The sequence below is a fragment of the Bombina bombina genome, unplaced genomic scaffold (genome assembly GCF_027579735.1).
Source record: "Bombina bombina isolate aBomBom1 unplaced genomic scaffold, aBomBom1.pri scaffold_764, whole genome shotgun sequence".
In the NCBI taxonomy this organism is placed as follows: Eukaryota; Metazoa; Chordata; class Amphibia; order Anura; family Bombinatoridae; genus Bombina; species Bombina bombina.
This window is the reverse complement of record NW_026512933.1, coordinates 30,001-48,462: the sequence shown is the minus strand read 5'-3', so window position 1 is coordinate 48,462 and position 18,462 is coordinate 30,001. Positions and strand designations below refer to the sequence as shown.

General features: G+C 39.6%; 1 protein-coding gene across 1 annotated transcript in view; it reads left to right on the top strand.

Annotated features, from left to right (window-relative positions):
- Positions 1–18,462, top strand: part of LOC128644607 (inactive serine protease PAMR1-like) — a gene marked incomplete at its 3' end in the record, with an annotated part of 74,795 nt that overhangs the window by 47,888 nt on the left and 8,445 nt on the right. Inside the window, exon 4 of the mRNA XM_053697152.1 lies at positions 8,816–8,930. Coding sequence (XP_053553127.1) covers positions 8,816–8,930 — 115 coding nt within the window. The remainder of the gene's footprint in view (positions 1–8,815; positions 8,931–18,462) is intronic.

Sequence of the window (18,462 nt, the reverse complement as noted above, 5' to 3'; positions counted from 1 at the left end):
TTTTCAACAAAGGATACCATGAAAACAAAGGAAATTCGATATTAGTAGTAAATAGTTTCAAATTACATACTCTATCTGAATCATGAAAGAAAAAAAAAAATCATGTACCTTTAAACATCAAGGGGTATATTTATCAAAGTGTCAACTATGTTGCATTCAACGGCATCAATACCCTCGTTTAACATCGCCAAACATCGCGGCCACGGATCTCAATATGCTCTCCTTATTTATAAAAAAAGCCGTTAAAAACATGCGCACCAAGTACGGGGCAATGAGCATCGGACTGTTGTTAACTAGCAGTCATCGATCTTGCGTCTATTCGGCTTTTTCCTAACTTTATTTATACCATTTCACTAAATGTCGCCACTATACTAAAATGTTTAACCCCTATTCCCACGCTCCCCGACACCACCGCAACCTAAATAAAGTTATTAACCCCTATCCCGGCGCTCCCCGACACCGCCGCAACCTAAAGTTATTAACATAGAAAGTAGAAAGAGGGCGCCACAATAGCGTGATACCGTCTGGATATGTAGGTATAGATATAAGTAAGTATTATGCTTACCAGATGGTGTGATACTGTGCTGTGACCAGTGCAAGAAAGCAGGCTAGCACTTATCAGTGGCTAGTACACTGTGGAAGCCAAGCTCCAAAGGCACTTGTCCTAGTTGAAACTCTGAGTGTGTCTCCTGTTGTCTGGACTTCAGGTGCTGCAGAGGTGTAATCTTTTGTGTGTTGTTCAGTTGGTATTGATAAACCACAACACAGACAACTTCAATAAAATGGCTTTTAATACTTATGACGCGTTTCACAACCTCAAACAGGTTGTTTCATCAGATAAAAAAGTGATGAAATAACCTGTTTGAGGTTGAGAAACGCGTCATAAGTATTAAAAGCCATTTTATTTGAAGTTGTCTGTGTTGTGGTTTATCAATACCAACTGAACAACACACAAAAGATTACACCTCTGCAGCACCTGAAGTCCAGACAACAGGAGACACACTCAGAGTTTCAACTAGGACAAGTGCCTTTGGAGCTTGGCTTCCACAGTGTACTAGCCACTGATAAGTGCTAGCCTGCTTTCTTGCACTGGTCACAGCACAGTGTCACACCATCTGGTAAGCATAATACTTACTTATATCTATACCTACATATCCAGACGGTATCACGCTATTGTGGCGCCCTCTTTCTACTTTCTATTTTAACAGTTGTTCCACACTCTCTGGGATCAAGAGGAGCAGCCCTACCCACGTAACAGGAGGATACCTTTATCCCTTCAATTTACTACCAGTCTATGGACATTAAACAGGACTAATACGGTAGACTTGATCTACTATATTTTAAGTGTACTACCTGGTTTTATATTGATTATTGCTTTTTTATATTTTAAATATCAGCGCTCTTTTATATCCCTTTATTGGGATATGTTCATTTTTTCTAAAGTTATTAACCCCTATCCCGGTGCTCCCCGACACTGCCGCAACCTAAATAAAGTTATTAACCCCTATCCCGCCGCTCCCCAACACTGCTGCCACTAAATAAACTTATTATTTTTTATATTTTGGTTTGTTCTTTTTCGTAATTTAGTGTTTTTTTTTTTTTTTGTAATTTAGGACTTTGTAATAATATTTAATTGTATATTTAAATAATTTTAGTAGGGTTAGATTTTTTAATATGTAACTTAGTTTATTTAACTGTAATTTAATTGTAGTATAATAGTTAGGGTAGGTTAGTTAATAGTTTAAAATTAGTTTATTTTAATTCTACAAGTAAGTTTTAATTTATTTAAAGATAGGGATGTTGTAATTTTAATTTAAAGTAAAGGGGTTGTTAGGTTTAGGGGTTCATAGCTTAATTTAGTTTTTTTGGGGGGGCTGACGGTTTAGGGGTTAAAAGGTTTAGTTAGTGGTGGTGATGCGGGAGGCCCGAGGTTTAGGGGTTAATAAGTTTATTTAGTGGCAGCGGTGTCGGGGTGCGGCGGAATAGGGGTTAATAACATTATGTAGGTGGCGGCGATGTCGGGGCGGCAGATTAGGGGTGTTTAGACTCTGGGTTTATGTTAGCGTGTTAGGTGTTAATGTAACTTTTTTTCTACCGTAGAAATCAATGGGGTATGCTTAATTCTCTTGCAGCATTGAACATACGTTTTCGGTGCTTTCATACTCCCATTGATTTCTACGGCATCCGCAGCCTCAAGGGTGGCGGATTGAAAACTAGGTACGATGCGTTTGAATAGCCGCGAGCGTACCTGTTAGGAGTTTGATAAATTGGAAAAAGTGTCAAATAGAGCCAAATGTGTATTCGGAATATCTGTATTGACGTAAGCATTGATCTGCATCGGTTTGAGATCGCGGGATCGTATGTTATGTCACAAATTTTAACATTTGCCGATCTTGAGGCTTTGATAACTCGGTCGGATCAATCTCGTAACAATTACGATGCGGAATTCCGGGGTATTTTCGGTTGACACTTTGATAAATAGGCCCACAGGATCTACAGAGCCTGTTAGCCATATGCAAGCATGGGATCCCAGATAGACATCATTGCCATGCAACCCTTGAGAGGTGGAATGTGTAGGGATTTAGGTTTGTGGAAGCACTTTCTGTGGGAATAGCCACAAAGAGGAATGAAGAGGTTGTGTGGTATGGACCTGAAAATGACAGCAAGAACGAGCTGCAAGTGCCGTAAAGTGAAAAAAACAAAAGTGAGACAGGTTTCGAGTGTAAGGATGTTGTGATATTCAGTTCTGAAGAGTTTTGTTTTGCTGTTCTGTAAACCAATGGCCAATTGACCAATAAGTCAATATATAGTTGAAACTCTGGAATGAATGAAATGATCAGATCTGGTGTGGGGCCTCTACTTGTGGGTACACGTGGCTGGCAAGTAGATCTTGTGACATCATAGTATAACTTTAAGATGAATCTACACTAATTGCTGTGGGATTACATGATCTCATTTGGTTTTCATGTTAACTATTTGGCACATTAAAGACTGCACACTGGTGTCTGCTATCTCTACATAGTTATTGTAATGTTGTATTGTAAAGTGCCAAACACTAAACATATTGTTCTATAAACTAAGCTGAATATAAATAACACAATTGGTTTGTTAGTTACATTCTATCAACACAGAGAACACACAGACTCCAACAGCATATTCTGTTTTGTAAGAAGAGGAATTTCTGTTCAATATCTAATGATTTCCCCAGAGAAGAGACCCAATTCTTTGTGTGCTGCTAAAGATGAATATTTCAGCTACAGCAGTGTAGCTGCCCCTTTATTTGTAACCACATATGACACTGGGCATGTGGCACTAACAAGCCTGGCAGAATGACTTGAGGCAAGAGGTAGGTACAGGAGGCTGTTACTAGACCCTTCCCCATAAGCATGTATAACACACAAAGACTAAACATCTTGCTGTATGTGAGTGTAATATACCCAGGGTGAAGTGTGCAAGGGTGGGGTACGGTTACTTTGTCCAGGAGCCCAGCCCACAGTAGTTAAACCCCTAGATAAGTATCTGAAATAAAATAAATAAGTGCAATGAATACAATTAAGGCCCCAGGCTCTCAGTGCTCACTGTACAAAGTCATTAAATCTTGTGTGTGCTATTTATAGCCAACCCCCAGTAAACTGCAGAGATCACCTCTGGCTCCCAGTCCCTGAGGGATCATACGAGCATCGCCCCCATAACCATCTGCATGTTTCCATAGAAACTGCCAAAAAAACAAACAGCTCTATTTAATGAGGAAGTCGTCTGCCCAGAATAGAAGAGTGCATCTGTGTGACTGGTTCAGTATGTCTGAGTCTATTGTGTGTGTGTGCATGTGGTGTAGTGTATGTGTACAGCACATGTGTAATATAGCTGTGTAATGTATGTGTGTATTATGTATGTGTGTGTAGTGTATGTGTACAGCACATGTGTAATATAGCTGTGTAGTGTATTTATGTAATATGTATGTGTGTGTAGTGTATGTGTACAGCACATGTGTAATATAGCTGTGTAGTGTATGTATGTATGTGTGTACTAGTGTGTGTGTGTACAGCACATGTGTAATATAGCTGTGTAGTGTATGTATGTATGTGTGTGTGTAGTGTATGTGTACAGCACATGTGTAATATAGCTGTGTAGTGTATGTATGTATGTGTGTGTGTAGTGTATGTGTGTGTGTACAGCACATGTGTGTGTGTAGTGTGTGTGTACAGCACGTGTGTGTAGTGTATGTGTGTGTGTGTGTGTGTACAGCATATGTGTAATATAGCTGTGTATGTATGTATGTATGTATGTATGTGTGTTTGTACAGCACATGTGTAATATAGCTGTGTAGTGTATGTATGTATGTATGTGTGTGTGTGTACAGCACATGTGTAATATAGCTGTGTAGTGTATGTATGTATGTGTGTGTGTACAGCACATGTGTAATATAGCTGTGTAGTGTATGTATGTGTGTGTGTACTAGTGTGTGTGTGTGTACAGCACATGTGTAATATAGCTGTGTAGTGTATGTATGTATGTATGTATGTGTGTGTGTGTACAGCACATGTGTAATATAGCTGTGTAGCGTATGTATGTGTGTGTGTACTAGTGTATGTGTGTGTGTACAGCACATGTGTAATATACAGTAGCTGTGTAGTGTATGTATGTATGTATGTGTGTGTACTAGTATATGTATGTATGTATGTTTGTACTAATGTATGTGTGTGTACAGCACATGTGTAACATAGCTGTGTAGTGTATGTATGTATGTATGTATGTATGTATGTGTGTGTGTGTGTACTAGTGTATGTGTGTGTGTACAGCACATTTGTAATATAGCTGTATAGTGTATGTATGTATGTGTGTACTAGTGTGTGTGTGTACAGCACATGTATAATATAGCTGTGTAGTGTATGCATGTGTGTACTAGTGTGTGTGTGTACAGCACATGTGTAATATAGCTGTATAGTGTATGTATGTGTGTACTAGTGTGTGTGTGTACAGCACATGTGTAATATAGCTGTATAGTGTATGTATGTATGTATGTGTGTACTAGTGTGTGTGTGTACAGCACATGTGTAATATAGCTGTATAGTGTATGTATGTATGTGTGTACTAGTGTGTGTGTGTACAGCACATGTGTAATATAGCTGTGTAGTGTATGTATGTGTGTGTGTAGTGTATGTGTACAGCACATGTGTAATATAGCTGTGTAGTGTATGTATGTGTATGTGTACTAGTGTATGTGTGTGTGTGTGTACAGCACATGTGTAATATAGCTGTGTAGTGTATGTATGTATGTGTGTGTGTAGTGTATGTGTGTGTGTACAGCACATGTGTGTGTGTAGTGTGTGTACAGCACGTGTGTGTAGTGTATGTGTGTGTGTGTACAGCATATGTGTAATATAGCTGTGTATGTATGTATGTATGTATGTGTGTGTGTACAGCACATGTGTAATATAGCTGTGTAGTGTATGTATGTATGTGTGTGTGTGTACAGCACATGTGTAATATAGCTGTGTAGTGTATGTATGTATGTATGTGTGTGTGTACAGCACATGTGTAATATAGCTGTGTAGTGTATGTATGTGTGTGTGTACTAGTGTGTGTGTGTGTACAGCACATGTGTAATATAGCTGTGTAGTGTATGTATGTATGTATGTGTGTGTGTGTACAGCACATGTGTAATATAGCTGTGTAGCGTATGTATGTGTGTGTGTACTAGTGTATGTGTGTGTGTACAGCACATGTGTAATATACAGTAGCTGTGTAATGTATGTATGTATGTGTGTGTACTAGTATATGTATGTATGTGTGTTTGTACTAATGTATGTGTGTGTACAGCACATGTGTAACATAGCTGTGTAGTGTATGTATGTATGTATGTGTGTGTACTGGTGTATGTGTGTACAGCACATGTGTAATATAGCTGTGTAGTGTATGTATGTATGTGTACTAGTGTGTGTGTGTGTACAGCACATGTTTAATATAGCTGTGTAGTGTATGAACGTGTGTGTACTAGTGTGAATGTGTGTGTAATAGTGTATGTGTGTGTACAGCACATGTGTAATATAGCTGTGTAGTGTATGTATGTGTGTGTGTACTAGTGTATGTGTGTGTACAGCACATGTGTAATATACAGTAGCTGTGTAGTGTATGTATGTGTGTGTGTGTGTACTAGTATATGTATGTATGTATGTATGTGTGTTTGTACTAATGTATGTGTGTGTACAGCACATGTGTAATATAGCTGTGTAGTGTATGTATGTATGTATGTATGTGTGTGTACTAGTGTATGTGTTTGTGTACAGCACATGTGTAATATAGCTGTGTAGTGTATGTATGTATGTATGTATGTGTACTAGTGTGTGTGTGTGTGTACAGCACATGTGTAATATAGCTGTGTAGTGTATGTATGTATGTATGTGTACTAGTGTGTGTGTGTACAGCACATGTGTAATATAGCTGTATAGTGTATGTATGTATGTGTGTACTAGTGTGTGTGTGTACAGCACATGTGTAATATAGCTGTGTAGTGTATGTATGTATGTATGTATGTGTTTGTGTACAGCACATGTGTAATATAGCTGTGTAGTGTATGTATGTATGTATGTGTACTAGTGTGTGTGTGTGTGTACAGCACATGTGTAATATAGCTGTGTAGTGTATGTATGTATGTATGTGTACTAGTGTGTGTGTGTACAGCACATGTGTAATATAGCTGTATAGTGTATGTATGTATGTATGTATGTGTGTACTAGTGTGTGTGTGTACAGCACATGTGTAATATAGCTGTGTAGTGTATGTATGTATGTGTGTGTACTAGTGTATGTGTTTGTGTACAGCACATGTGTAATATAGCTGTGTAGTGTATGTATGTATGTATGTATGTGTACTAGTGTGTGTGTGTGTACAGCACATGTGTAATATAGCTGTGTAGTGTATGTATGTATGTATGTGTACTAGTGTGTGTGTGTACAGCACATGTGTAATATAGCTGTATAGTGTATGTATGTATGTGTGTACTAGTGTGTGTGTGTGTGTACAGCACATGTGTAATATAGCTGTGTAGTGTATGTATGTATGTGTGTACTAGTGTGTGTGTGTGTACAGCACATGTGTAATATAGCTGTGTAGTGTATGTATGTATGTGTGTGTTCTAGTGTGTGTTTGTACAGCACATGTGTAATATAGCTGTGTAGTGTATGTATGTGTGTACTAGTGTGTGTGTGTACAGCACATGTGTAATATGGCTGTGTAGTGTATGTGTGTGTGTACAGCACATGTGTAATATGGCTGTGTAGTGTATGTGTGTGTGTACAGCACATGTGTAATATGGCTGTGTAGTGTATGTGTGTGTGTACAGCACATGTGTAATATAGCTATGCAGTGTATGTATGTATGTATGTGTGTGTACTAGTGTATTTGTGTGTGTGTAGTATGTACTGCACATGTGTAATATGGTTGTGTAGTGTAGTATATGTGTGTGTATGTGTAGTATGTAGAGCATGTGTGTAATATGGTTGTGTAGTGTATGCATGTATGTGTAGTATGTACAGCATGTGTGTAATATGGCTGTGTGTGTGTATGTGTAGTATGTACAGCGTGTGTGTAATAGGAGTATTGTTCCTCTGTTACCACACGTGTCGCTTAGGTTATGAGTATTGTTCCTCAGTTATACAGTTGCCAAATGGGCATATCCAGGGGATAAGGTATATAGGTACCACATGGACATATCAAGGGGATAAGTTATATAGGTACCAAATGGACATATCAAGGAGATAAGTTATATAGGTGCCAAATGGACATACCTGGAAAGAATATATATAGGTGCCAAATGGACATACCCAGTGGAGAAGTTATATAGATGCCAAATTGACAGACCCATGGGGAGAAGTTGTATAGATGCCAAATGGACAGATCTAGGGGAGAAGTTATATAGGTGCCAAATGTACATACACAGGGGAGAAGTTAAATAAGTACCAAATGGACAGACCCATGGGCATAAGTTATATAGGTGCCAAATGGACATACCCAGGAGGAAGTTATATAGGTGCCAAATGGACATACTCAGGGGGAAGTTATATGGGTGCCAAATGGGCAGACAGACTCATAGGAGAAGTTATATAGTTGTTAAATTGACAGAACCAGGGGAAGAAGTTATATAGGTGCCAAATGGACAGATCCAAGGGAAGAAGTTCTATAGGGGAAAGTTATATAGGTGCCACATGGACAGACCCAGGGGAGAAGTTATATAGATGCCAAATTGACAGACCCATGGGGAGAGGTTATATAGGTGCCAAATGGACATACACATGAGGGAGTTATATAGGTGCTGAATGGACATACCCAGGAGAAAGTTATATAGGTGCCAAATGGACAGACCCAGGGGAAAAGTTATATAGATGCCAAATTGAGACAGACCCATGGGAAGAAGTTATATAGGTGCCAAATGGACATATCCAGGGGATAAGGTATATAGGTGCCACATGGACTTATCCAGGAGCTAAGTTATATTGGTGCCAAATGAACATATCCAGGGGAGGTTACATAGGTGACAAACCCAGAAGTGGATTCACACAGGGGTCAGTTGACCAGGCTTGAATGCAACTCTGCTGGACAAAGGGCAGCAATATCCGATTAAGAGACAAAGGAACAAAACAAGCAGATCCAGATTACATAGAGGCCGTACTGTAGTAAGAATGAAAGTAACAGCTCAGACTACTGATTTCAGGGCAGAGATTACCATATCCCACACGCCATATAACATGCAGTGCCACATTAACTAGTGACCTGGAAATACCAGAGACAAATGTCACATTATGCTGTTTCCCCACAGGGTGCGGGCAAGTGATTCAAGCGCCTCGTGGGGAGATCATGATGGAAAGTTACCCGTTTGATGCCCACTGTGAATGGAGCATCCAGGTAACACCGGGATACACAGTAGAACTCAGGTACGCAACACCAAGTGCTGATTAATGTCCATGATGGTTTATTTCATCACAATTACAGATGCTGTAAAATGTCCCATCACTTCAATAGCAGCTTGAAAAAGAAATGTGCATATAAGGTGAATAAGTTAGTATATAAGGTGTAATGTGGGTCAAGCCCAGTCTTTTAGAGCTATGTAACCGATCCCATCAATCCCTCCTCTGCAGCTGCAGTCTGGGACCTCCAATATTGTTTCTCTTGTAAGTACAGATAGCAAAGCACATGGTAAGAAATAATACGTAATTCTGTGTATAGAGACAGTCACTTTATTGCATGTTAATATACAGTAGACATGTGCAAAACGATGCAGTACAATGCAAAATACTTCAATTTAGTAGCGTCCTTGATTTCTGTGTCAGCCAATAAGTTATTAAGCTTCACTTTTGTTCATAGTCAATTGTGACAATAAAAAATATATATTTTGTGCTGCTGCTGACTTGTACCACCAGCACTAGCTACAACTTTAAAGGGACATACAATGCAAAAATGTCCTTTTTGTGATTTAGGCAGAGCATGACTTGTAAGACATTCATTTAAATATAAGCTCATGGGTCCCACCTGTCCTGTTGATCATCTTATTCACAGATGGTTTACAGTTTAGTTAAGGTCAGGGCCCTCTAACCTAATGATTTATGTGAACATCTTCTGATTATTGTAATCCATAACTGTTACAGTGATGCAAAATATGTTGGTGCTTTATAAATAAAGAGTAATAAATAATAATATTACCACATTTGCTTTATTCCCTTGGTATCCTTTGTTGGAGGAACAGCAATGCACTCCAAGTACAAAACAGACACTCACATTTATTTCTATAACATAAACTTAATCTGAACTGTATAATGTTTGTTTGTTTATTAACTCCCGCAGAGGGGTTCAACATATTGTTAAATCAGCTCAAGAGTGCACTAGTGGGAGCTTGCTAAGAATATCAGGTGAGCCAATGACAAGAGGCATATATGTGCAGATACAAATCATCAGTTAGCTCCCAGCTGCTGCTCTTGAGCCTAAGTATGCTTTTTAACAAAGGATATCAAAAGAATAAAGCCAGTTAGACAATTATAAATAAATTGGAAAATTGTGTAATATTGTTTGCTTTATCTGAATCAAGAATGTTTAATTTTGACTTTTCTTTCCCTTTAAGTTTATTTAAGTTTCAACTGCTGTCCAGCTGCCCCCCTTATGACCTGAAGATGCTACATTTAGGAAATAATGGGTTAATGAATTTCCGTTAACAAATAAATTATATAAATTTTTGTCTGTGCACTCCTCATATACCGTTGGTCTATATTAAATCATCATTAGCATGATAGATAAGAGCTTAAATAAATCAGAGGCACCACCTCTTAACCCCTTGCCTGCCAGAGAGGTCTGCAGCAGTGATGTATTCTCTATGGTTACACAAGATCTGTCCATAAATGTTTTGTGCACTGGCTGCAGTTCCCTTAAGTGAGCACAAGAGGGCACCAGGGCCGAGGATAATGGGCAGGCAGTCTGGTCATGTTCTATCACACAGAGAGCAGTTTTTATTCTGTTAAATGTTTAATAGATAATAGATTCAGTACATAAAGCAATAAGCACAGCACTCCGGCTTTTCATGAAAATCCTGCAGTGTAAGTAATGCAATGGTCCTGCATGGAGCATCCTCTAGGAATATGTGGTACGTAGAATTGCCAGCAGTTCTCCCAAAAATACTGACAACCTGTAGGCAGAGGTCACACAATAGCCCCTCTCTACAAGTCACCATATATATTTTATTTTTCATAACTGAGCAGTGATTTTATCTCCTTGGCTGCCAGTAGCTTACAAATTGATTATTTTACTTCTCTGGCTGCCAGTAACATACACAACAGTAAAGTGACCCCTTTTGACTGCCAGTAGCGCACACATAGCAGTTTTTTACACCCTCATGGTTCCCAGTAAAAAAAACACAGCAGTGATTTTACCCCAGTGGCTACACATAACACACATAGAGCACTGCACTGCAGTATTTTAACACCCATGAGTCTGCCAGAAACACATAAAAGAGAGATTCTTTTTTTTTCACCATCCTTGACTGCCAGAAACACACACAGGAGGTGTTTTAAATTTAATAATTTAGAACTTTAAAAAAATCAATCGTCGTTTAGGTGTTTTCCAGCCTGAACAGCCTGTGGAAATTCTGGACTGTCCGGTTGAATATTTTACACCTGGCAACCCTAATGGTTCATGATATAAAGAGAGAATTCTCCAAATCTTAAAAAACATCCCAGCATTGTGCGGTCCTTGCTAATTACACAATGTGTATAATACTGAGATATTAGCAATATGCAAATCAGTTAGTGAAAAATGCATCCATTTGTCTTTGCCACGAAAATGTTAATTGACCAAACAAACATCTCACTTGTGCAGCCTGAAACAGCAAATTGTAAATTAATTCAGATAATAAAAGTCTTCATTAGACACCAAAAAAAGATTGTGTCAGCAAGTAAGAAGCAGACAGTTCATCCAGTCTGCCCATGTTGCCGACTTAAGGATCATTAGTTCTTATTAGCTTTATGCCTATCCCCAGGCAGTTTGTATTCCCTTACACTATTTATCCTTACCACTGTACTAGAAGCCTAACCCATGCAACCACCTCTACGGGAAGCCTATCCTATGCACAAACCACCTCTACTGGAAGCCTAACCCATGCAGCCATCTCTACTGGAAGCCTTATCCATGTCGCCACCTCTACTGGAAACCTAACCCATGATGCCACCTTTATTAGAAGCCTATCCCATGAAACCACCTCTACTGGAGGCGTATCCTATGCAAATACCTTTACTGGAAGCCTATTCCATGAAACCACCTCTACCGGAAGCCTAACTCATGCAACCTCCTCTACTGGAAGCCTATACCATGCCCCCACCACCTCTACTGGAAGCCTAACCCATGCAGCGATCTCTACTGGAAGCCTAAATCATGCCGCCACCTCTATTGGAAGCCTAACCCATGCAGCCATCTGTACTGGAAGCCTATCCCATGAAACCACCTCTACTGGAAGCCGATCCCATGAAACCACCTCTACTGGAAGCCTATCCCATGCAACCACCTCTACTGAAAACCTATCCCATGCAACCAACACTACTGGAAGCCTAACCCACGCAGCCATCTCTACTGGAAGCCTAATCCATGACGCCACTTCTACTGGAAGCCTAACCCATGAAACCACCTTTACTGGAAGCCTATCCCTTGAAACCACCTCTATTTGAGGCATATCCTATGCAAATACCTTTACTAGAAGCCTATCACATGCAACCACCTCTACTGGAAGCCTATGCCATACACCAACCACCTCTACTGGAAGCCTAACCCATGCAGCTATCTCTACTGGAAGCCTAATCCATGCCACCACATCTATTGAAAGCCTAACCCATGCAGCCATCTCTACTGGAAGCCTATCCCATAAAACCACCTCTACTGGCAGCCAATCCCATGAAATCACCTCTACTGGTGGCATAGCCTATGCAAATACCTCTACTGGAAGCCTATCCCATGCAACCACCTCTACTGTAAGCCAAACCCATGCAACCACCTCTACTGGAAGCCTATCTAGCCCATGAAACCACCTCTACTGGAGGCATATTCTATACAACTACCTCTACTGGAAGCCAAACCCATGCAACCACCTCTACTGGAAGCCTATCTAGCCGATGAAACCACCTCTACTGGAGGCATATTCTATGCAACCACCTCTACTGGAAGCTTTATGCCTATCCCCAGGCAGTTTGTATTCCCTTACACTATTTATCCTTACCACTGTACTAGAAGCCTAACCCATGCAACCACCTCTACGGGAAGCCTATCCTATGCACAAACCACCTCTACTGGAAGCCTAACCCATGCAACCACCTCTACGGGAAGCCTATCCTATGCACATACCACCTCTACTGGAAACCTAACCCATGAAGCCACCTTTATTAGAAGCCTATCCCATGAAACCACCTCTACTGGAGGCGTATCCTATGCAACCACCTCTACTGGAAGCCTATCTAGCCGATGAAACCACCTCTACTGGAGGCATATTCTATGCAACCACCTCTACTGGAAGCCTAATCCATGCAACCACTACTACTGGAAGCCTAACTCATGCAACCATCTCTACTGAAAGCCTATCACATGCAACCACCTTTACTTGAAGCCTATCCCATACAACCACCTTTACTGAAAGCCTATCCAATGTAACCATCTCTACTGGAAACCTATGCCATGCCACCAACTCTACTGGAAGCCTATCCAATGCAACCAACACTACTGGAAGCCTATCCCATGCAACCAACACTACTGGAAGCCTATCCCATGCAACCAACTCTACTGGAAGTCTATCCCATGCAACCAAGTCTACTGGAAGCCTATCCCATGCAACCAACTCTATTGGAAGCCTATCCCATGAAACCAACTCTACTGGAAGCCTATCCCATGCAACCAACACTACTGGAAGCCTATCCCATGCAACCGACACTACTGGAAGCCTATCCATGCAACCAACTCTACTGGAGGCCTATCTAGCCCATGCAACCACCTCTACTGGAAACATATCCCATGCAACCAACACTACTGGAAGCCTATCCCATGCAACCAACACTACTGGAAGCCTATCCCATGCAACCAACTCTACTGGAAGCCTATCCCATGCAACTAACACTACTGGAAGCCTATCCCATGCAACCAACACTACTGGAAGCCTATCCCATGCAACCAACACTACTGGAAGCCTATCCCATGCAACCAACACTACTGGAAGCCTATCCCATGAAACCACCTCTACTGGAAGTGTTTTGTTTTTTTTACATTAAGAGCAACCACTTTTAGAAATTGTATTAACTGAAGAAAAACGATCTTCCTAATAAACTTTTTTTAGTGTCACTGCTTATAATTGCACAAGTGACAACAATCTACATATGTACAGATAACCAAAAACTTAAAAAAATTGCACAGAAGAAAATTAAAACATTTTTTTTAAACGCAACCTTTTAAGGAGTTTTATTTAGACCAGTTGTGTGCTGTGCTATGATACTGACTCCTGATTGCTTCAGGACTTGAGAAACAGCTCAGGTGTCTTTAAAAAACCTGTGCACAGAGAAACTTAAAAATCTTTAGGCTATATGGACATGCATACACATCAACACAGGCCTTAAAGTCCTGGACTGGGTAACATATAAAGTGCAACTGTGTATGGAAAGGTTTTATGAGAGCTCAGTTGAATTTTTAAATGATATATTTATTTATACACATGTGCCTATAACACACACATACATATAAATACCTGCCCTCCCCCAGTTATATGCTGGGTGAAATATACCAAAATAGGCCTAGATCAAAACCTTGCATTGTCTACTTAAAAAAAAGCTCTGACAGGTATATAAAGAAAAAACAAGCCTATATTTCTGTTTAAATGGAGTGATAGCAAAAATGCTAAAAATTCTCCGGTATTTTGGGCAAGTTCTTCTCTGAAAGTCCTGGTAGTGATAGGTTTAAAGACAAATTCTTCTGTTAGACTCCAAAAACTAAATAAACAGCATCACCAAAGGCTCGATTTATCAAGCCCTATGCATCACAATGACTGCAGGATCTAACAAGAGAACCTGCAGTCAGTATTTATTAAGCAGTGCTCATTAGACGGCTGCTTCCCTATCTCCTCTCCACCTTAGGTGGAGAATTTCAATATCCCCGGTATTATCTGACCGGGATGATTGACAGCTCCTGCCGGTGTGTGATTGACTCTGCGTGGGCAGGGGGCGGCATTGAACAAGAGCGCAAAATAATGCTCTTGTGCAATGTTGAATTCCGCCAATGGAATTCTGTCCGCCAGAGGCGAGCAGCGTCTCCTGTCGCTTAAGAAATCGAGCCCCAAGTTTATGAGGTGGGAAAAAGTGTGATTAGTATAATAGTGTACACTGTTGTAAATGCAGCTGCCATATAGGGCTGGATTACAAGTAGAGCTCTAATTTATTGTGCGCCCGTAAACAGGCAAATTTACCCGTTTCCGGGTGATTGATAAATAACCAGTTATTACAAGTGGCTGGTTAAAGCTACCGTGAGCTTGCGCTAGATTAACCAGAGGTCAGACCCCAATTGCCCCCAAATAAAGTGTGCATATCCTTAATAAAATTTAAAAAAAGAGATCAGAATATTTAAAAAAATAAAAAATATATAACTGCATGAAGCAGTTTTAAGGGTTAAAATGTGCGGATGTGGGATGTTAGAAAAAAAATCAGCACTGAAAAGTGCCTTTTCATTTCGGTCTTTGGGAACTGTGTGTTCCCTGTAAATATATATGTATATCCTGATATACTTATATATTTATGTGTTAATATGTGTATATATATCAATAAAGACATAAATATATATGTATATATTCATATACATATATATATTTAACCTTTGCTGCCCATCGCTGCGTGACTTACCCCTTTGCTGCGCTTGGTTCTCTGCCGTGTATGATGGAATGAGAAGGAGGCCCCATTGTAGCCCATGGAATCTCGCTATCGTGAGCGCAAAGCTTCCATGCAATTACGAGTTGAGCACAAATATTGTGCTCGCGTAAGCACAATATTGTGCTCCACTTGTAATCTAGGCCATAGTGTTTAAAACACATGCACACTCCTGAGCATATCTAGATATGATATTCAACAAATATATGAAGCAAAGGAAATATGATTAGAGAAGTACATGGTATTTTTTGTAATTGTACCCTCTATTGCACTCATGTTTATTTTAGCTTTTATGTCCCTTTAACATGCGATATGTGAAGCCACTAGTCCTATTGTGCCTCGTTACCTAAATGCTTTCTGTTCAGAGCATGAAAAATACATACAAACATACATACATACAGACACACGTACGTACGTACGTAAATACTTTACTCACATACACACATACATACAGACACACATACATACACACACCCACATACATACAGACACACATACATACATAAACACACACATACATACATACACATACATATATACATACATACTTACACACACATACATACAAACATACATACAAACATAAATACATACATATACACATACATACAGACAGACACGCATACACACATACATATATACACACACGCATACATACATACATACACACATACATACATATACATACAGATATACATAAATACATACATACATACACACATGCATACATACATACACACATACATACAGACACACACACATACATGCATACATACATATACATACAGACAGACACACATACATACAGACACACATATATACATACACACATACAGGGAGTGCAGAATTATTAGGCAAGTTGTATTTTTGAGGATTAATTTTATTATTGAACAACAACCATGTTCTCAATGAACCCAAAAAACTCATTAATATCAAAGCTGAATATTTTTGGAAGTAGTTTTTAGTTTGTTTTTAGTTTTAGCTATTTTAGGGGGATATCTGTGTGTGCAGGTGACTATTACTGTGCATAATTATTAGGCAACTTAACAAAAAACAAATATATACCCATTTCAATTATTTATTTTTACTAGTGAAACCAATATAACATCTCAACATTCACAAATATACATTTCTGACATTCAAAAACAAAACAAAAACAAATCAGTGACCAATATAGCCACCTTTCTTTGCAAGGACACTCAAAAGCCTGCCATCCATGGATTCTGTCAGTGTTTTGATCTGTTCACCATCAACATTGCGTGCAGCAGCAACCACAGCCTCCCAGACACTGTTCAGAGAGGTGTACTGTTTTCCCTCTTTGTAAATCTCACATTTGATGATGGACCACAGGTTCTCAATGGGGTTCAGATCAGGTGAACAAGGAGGCCATGTCATTAGATTTTCTTCTTTTATACCCTTTCTTGCCAGCCACGCTGTGGAGTACTTGGACGCGTGTGATGGAGCATTGTCCTGCATGAAAATCATGTTTTTCTTGAAGGATGCAGACTTCTTCCTGTACCACTGCTTGAAGAAGGTGTCTTCCAGAAACTGGCAGTAGGACTGGGAGTTGAGCTTGACTCCATCCTCAACCCGAAAAGGCCCCACAAGCTCATCTTTGATGATACCAGCCCAAACCAGTACTCCACCTCCACCTTGCTGGCGTCTGAGTCGGACTGGAGCTCTCTGCCCTTTACCAATCCAGCCACGGGCCCATCCATCTGGCCCATCAAGACTCAATCTCATTTCATCAGTCCATAAAACCTTAGAAAAATCAGTCTTGAGATATTTCTTGGCCCAGTCTTGACGTTTCAGCTTGTGTGTCTTGTTCAGTGGTGGTCGTCTTTCAGCCTTTCTTACCTTGGCCATGTCTCTGAGTATTGCACACCTTGTGCTTTTGGGCACTCCAGTGATGTTGCAGCTCTGAAATATGGCCAAACTGGTGGCAAGTGGCATCTTGGCAGCTGCACGCTTGACTTTTCTCAGTTCATGGGCAGTTATTTTGCGCCTTGGTTTTTCCACACGCTTCTTGCGACCCTGTTGACTATTTTGAATGAAACGCTTGATTGTTCGATGATCACGCTTCAGAAGCTTTGCAATTTTAAGAGTGCTGCATCCCTCTGCAAAATATCTCACTATTTTTGACTTTTCTGAGCCTGTCAAGTCCTTCTTTTGACCCATTTTGCCAAAGGAAAGGAAGTTGCCTAATAATTATGCACACCTGATATAGGGTGTTGATGTCATTAGACCACACCCCTTCTCATTACAGAGATGCACATCACCTAATATGCTTAATTGGTAGTAGGCTTTCGAGCCTATACAGTTTGGAGTAAGACAACATGCATAAAGAGGATGATGTGGTCAAAATACTCATTTGCCTAATAATTCTGCACTCCCTGTATATACATACATACATACACACACATACATACAAACACACATGCATACAGACACACATACATATTTACATACATACAAACATACATACATAAATACAAACATACATGCATACATACATACAAAAACATACATATACATACAGACACACACACATACATACATACACACACATAAAAACATATATACATCCATACATACATACAAACATATATGCATACATACATACATACATACATGCATACATACATACAAAAAACATACATATACATACAGACACACACACATACATACATACATACACACACATAAAAACATATATACATCCATACATACATACAAACATATATGCATACATACATACACACATACATAAATACAAACATACATACACACATACATACAGACACACACACATACATGCATACATACACATACATGCAGACATACGTACATACATACACACACACATATATACAAAAAGACACACATACAGACATACATACATACATAGATAAAATATACATAGACACATACATACATACACACATACAAACATACAGACACGTACATATGTACGTACGTACGTACGTACATACATACATACATACAGACACACATACATACATACATACACACACATACA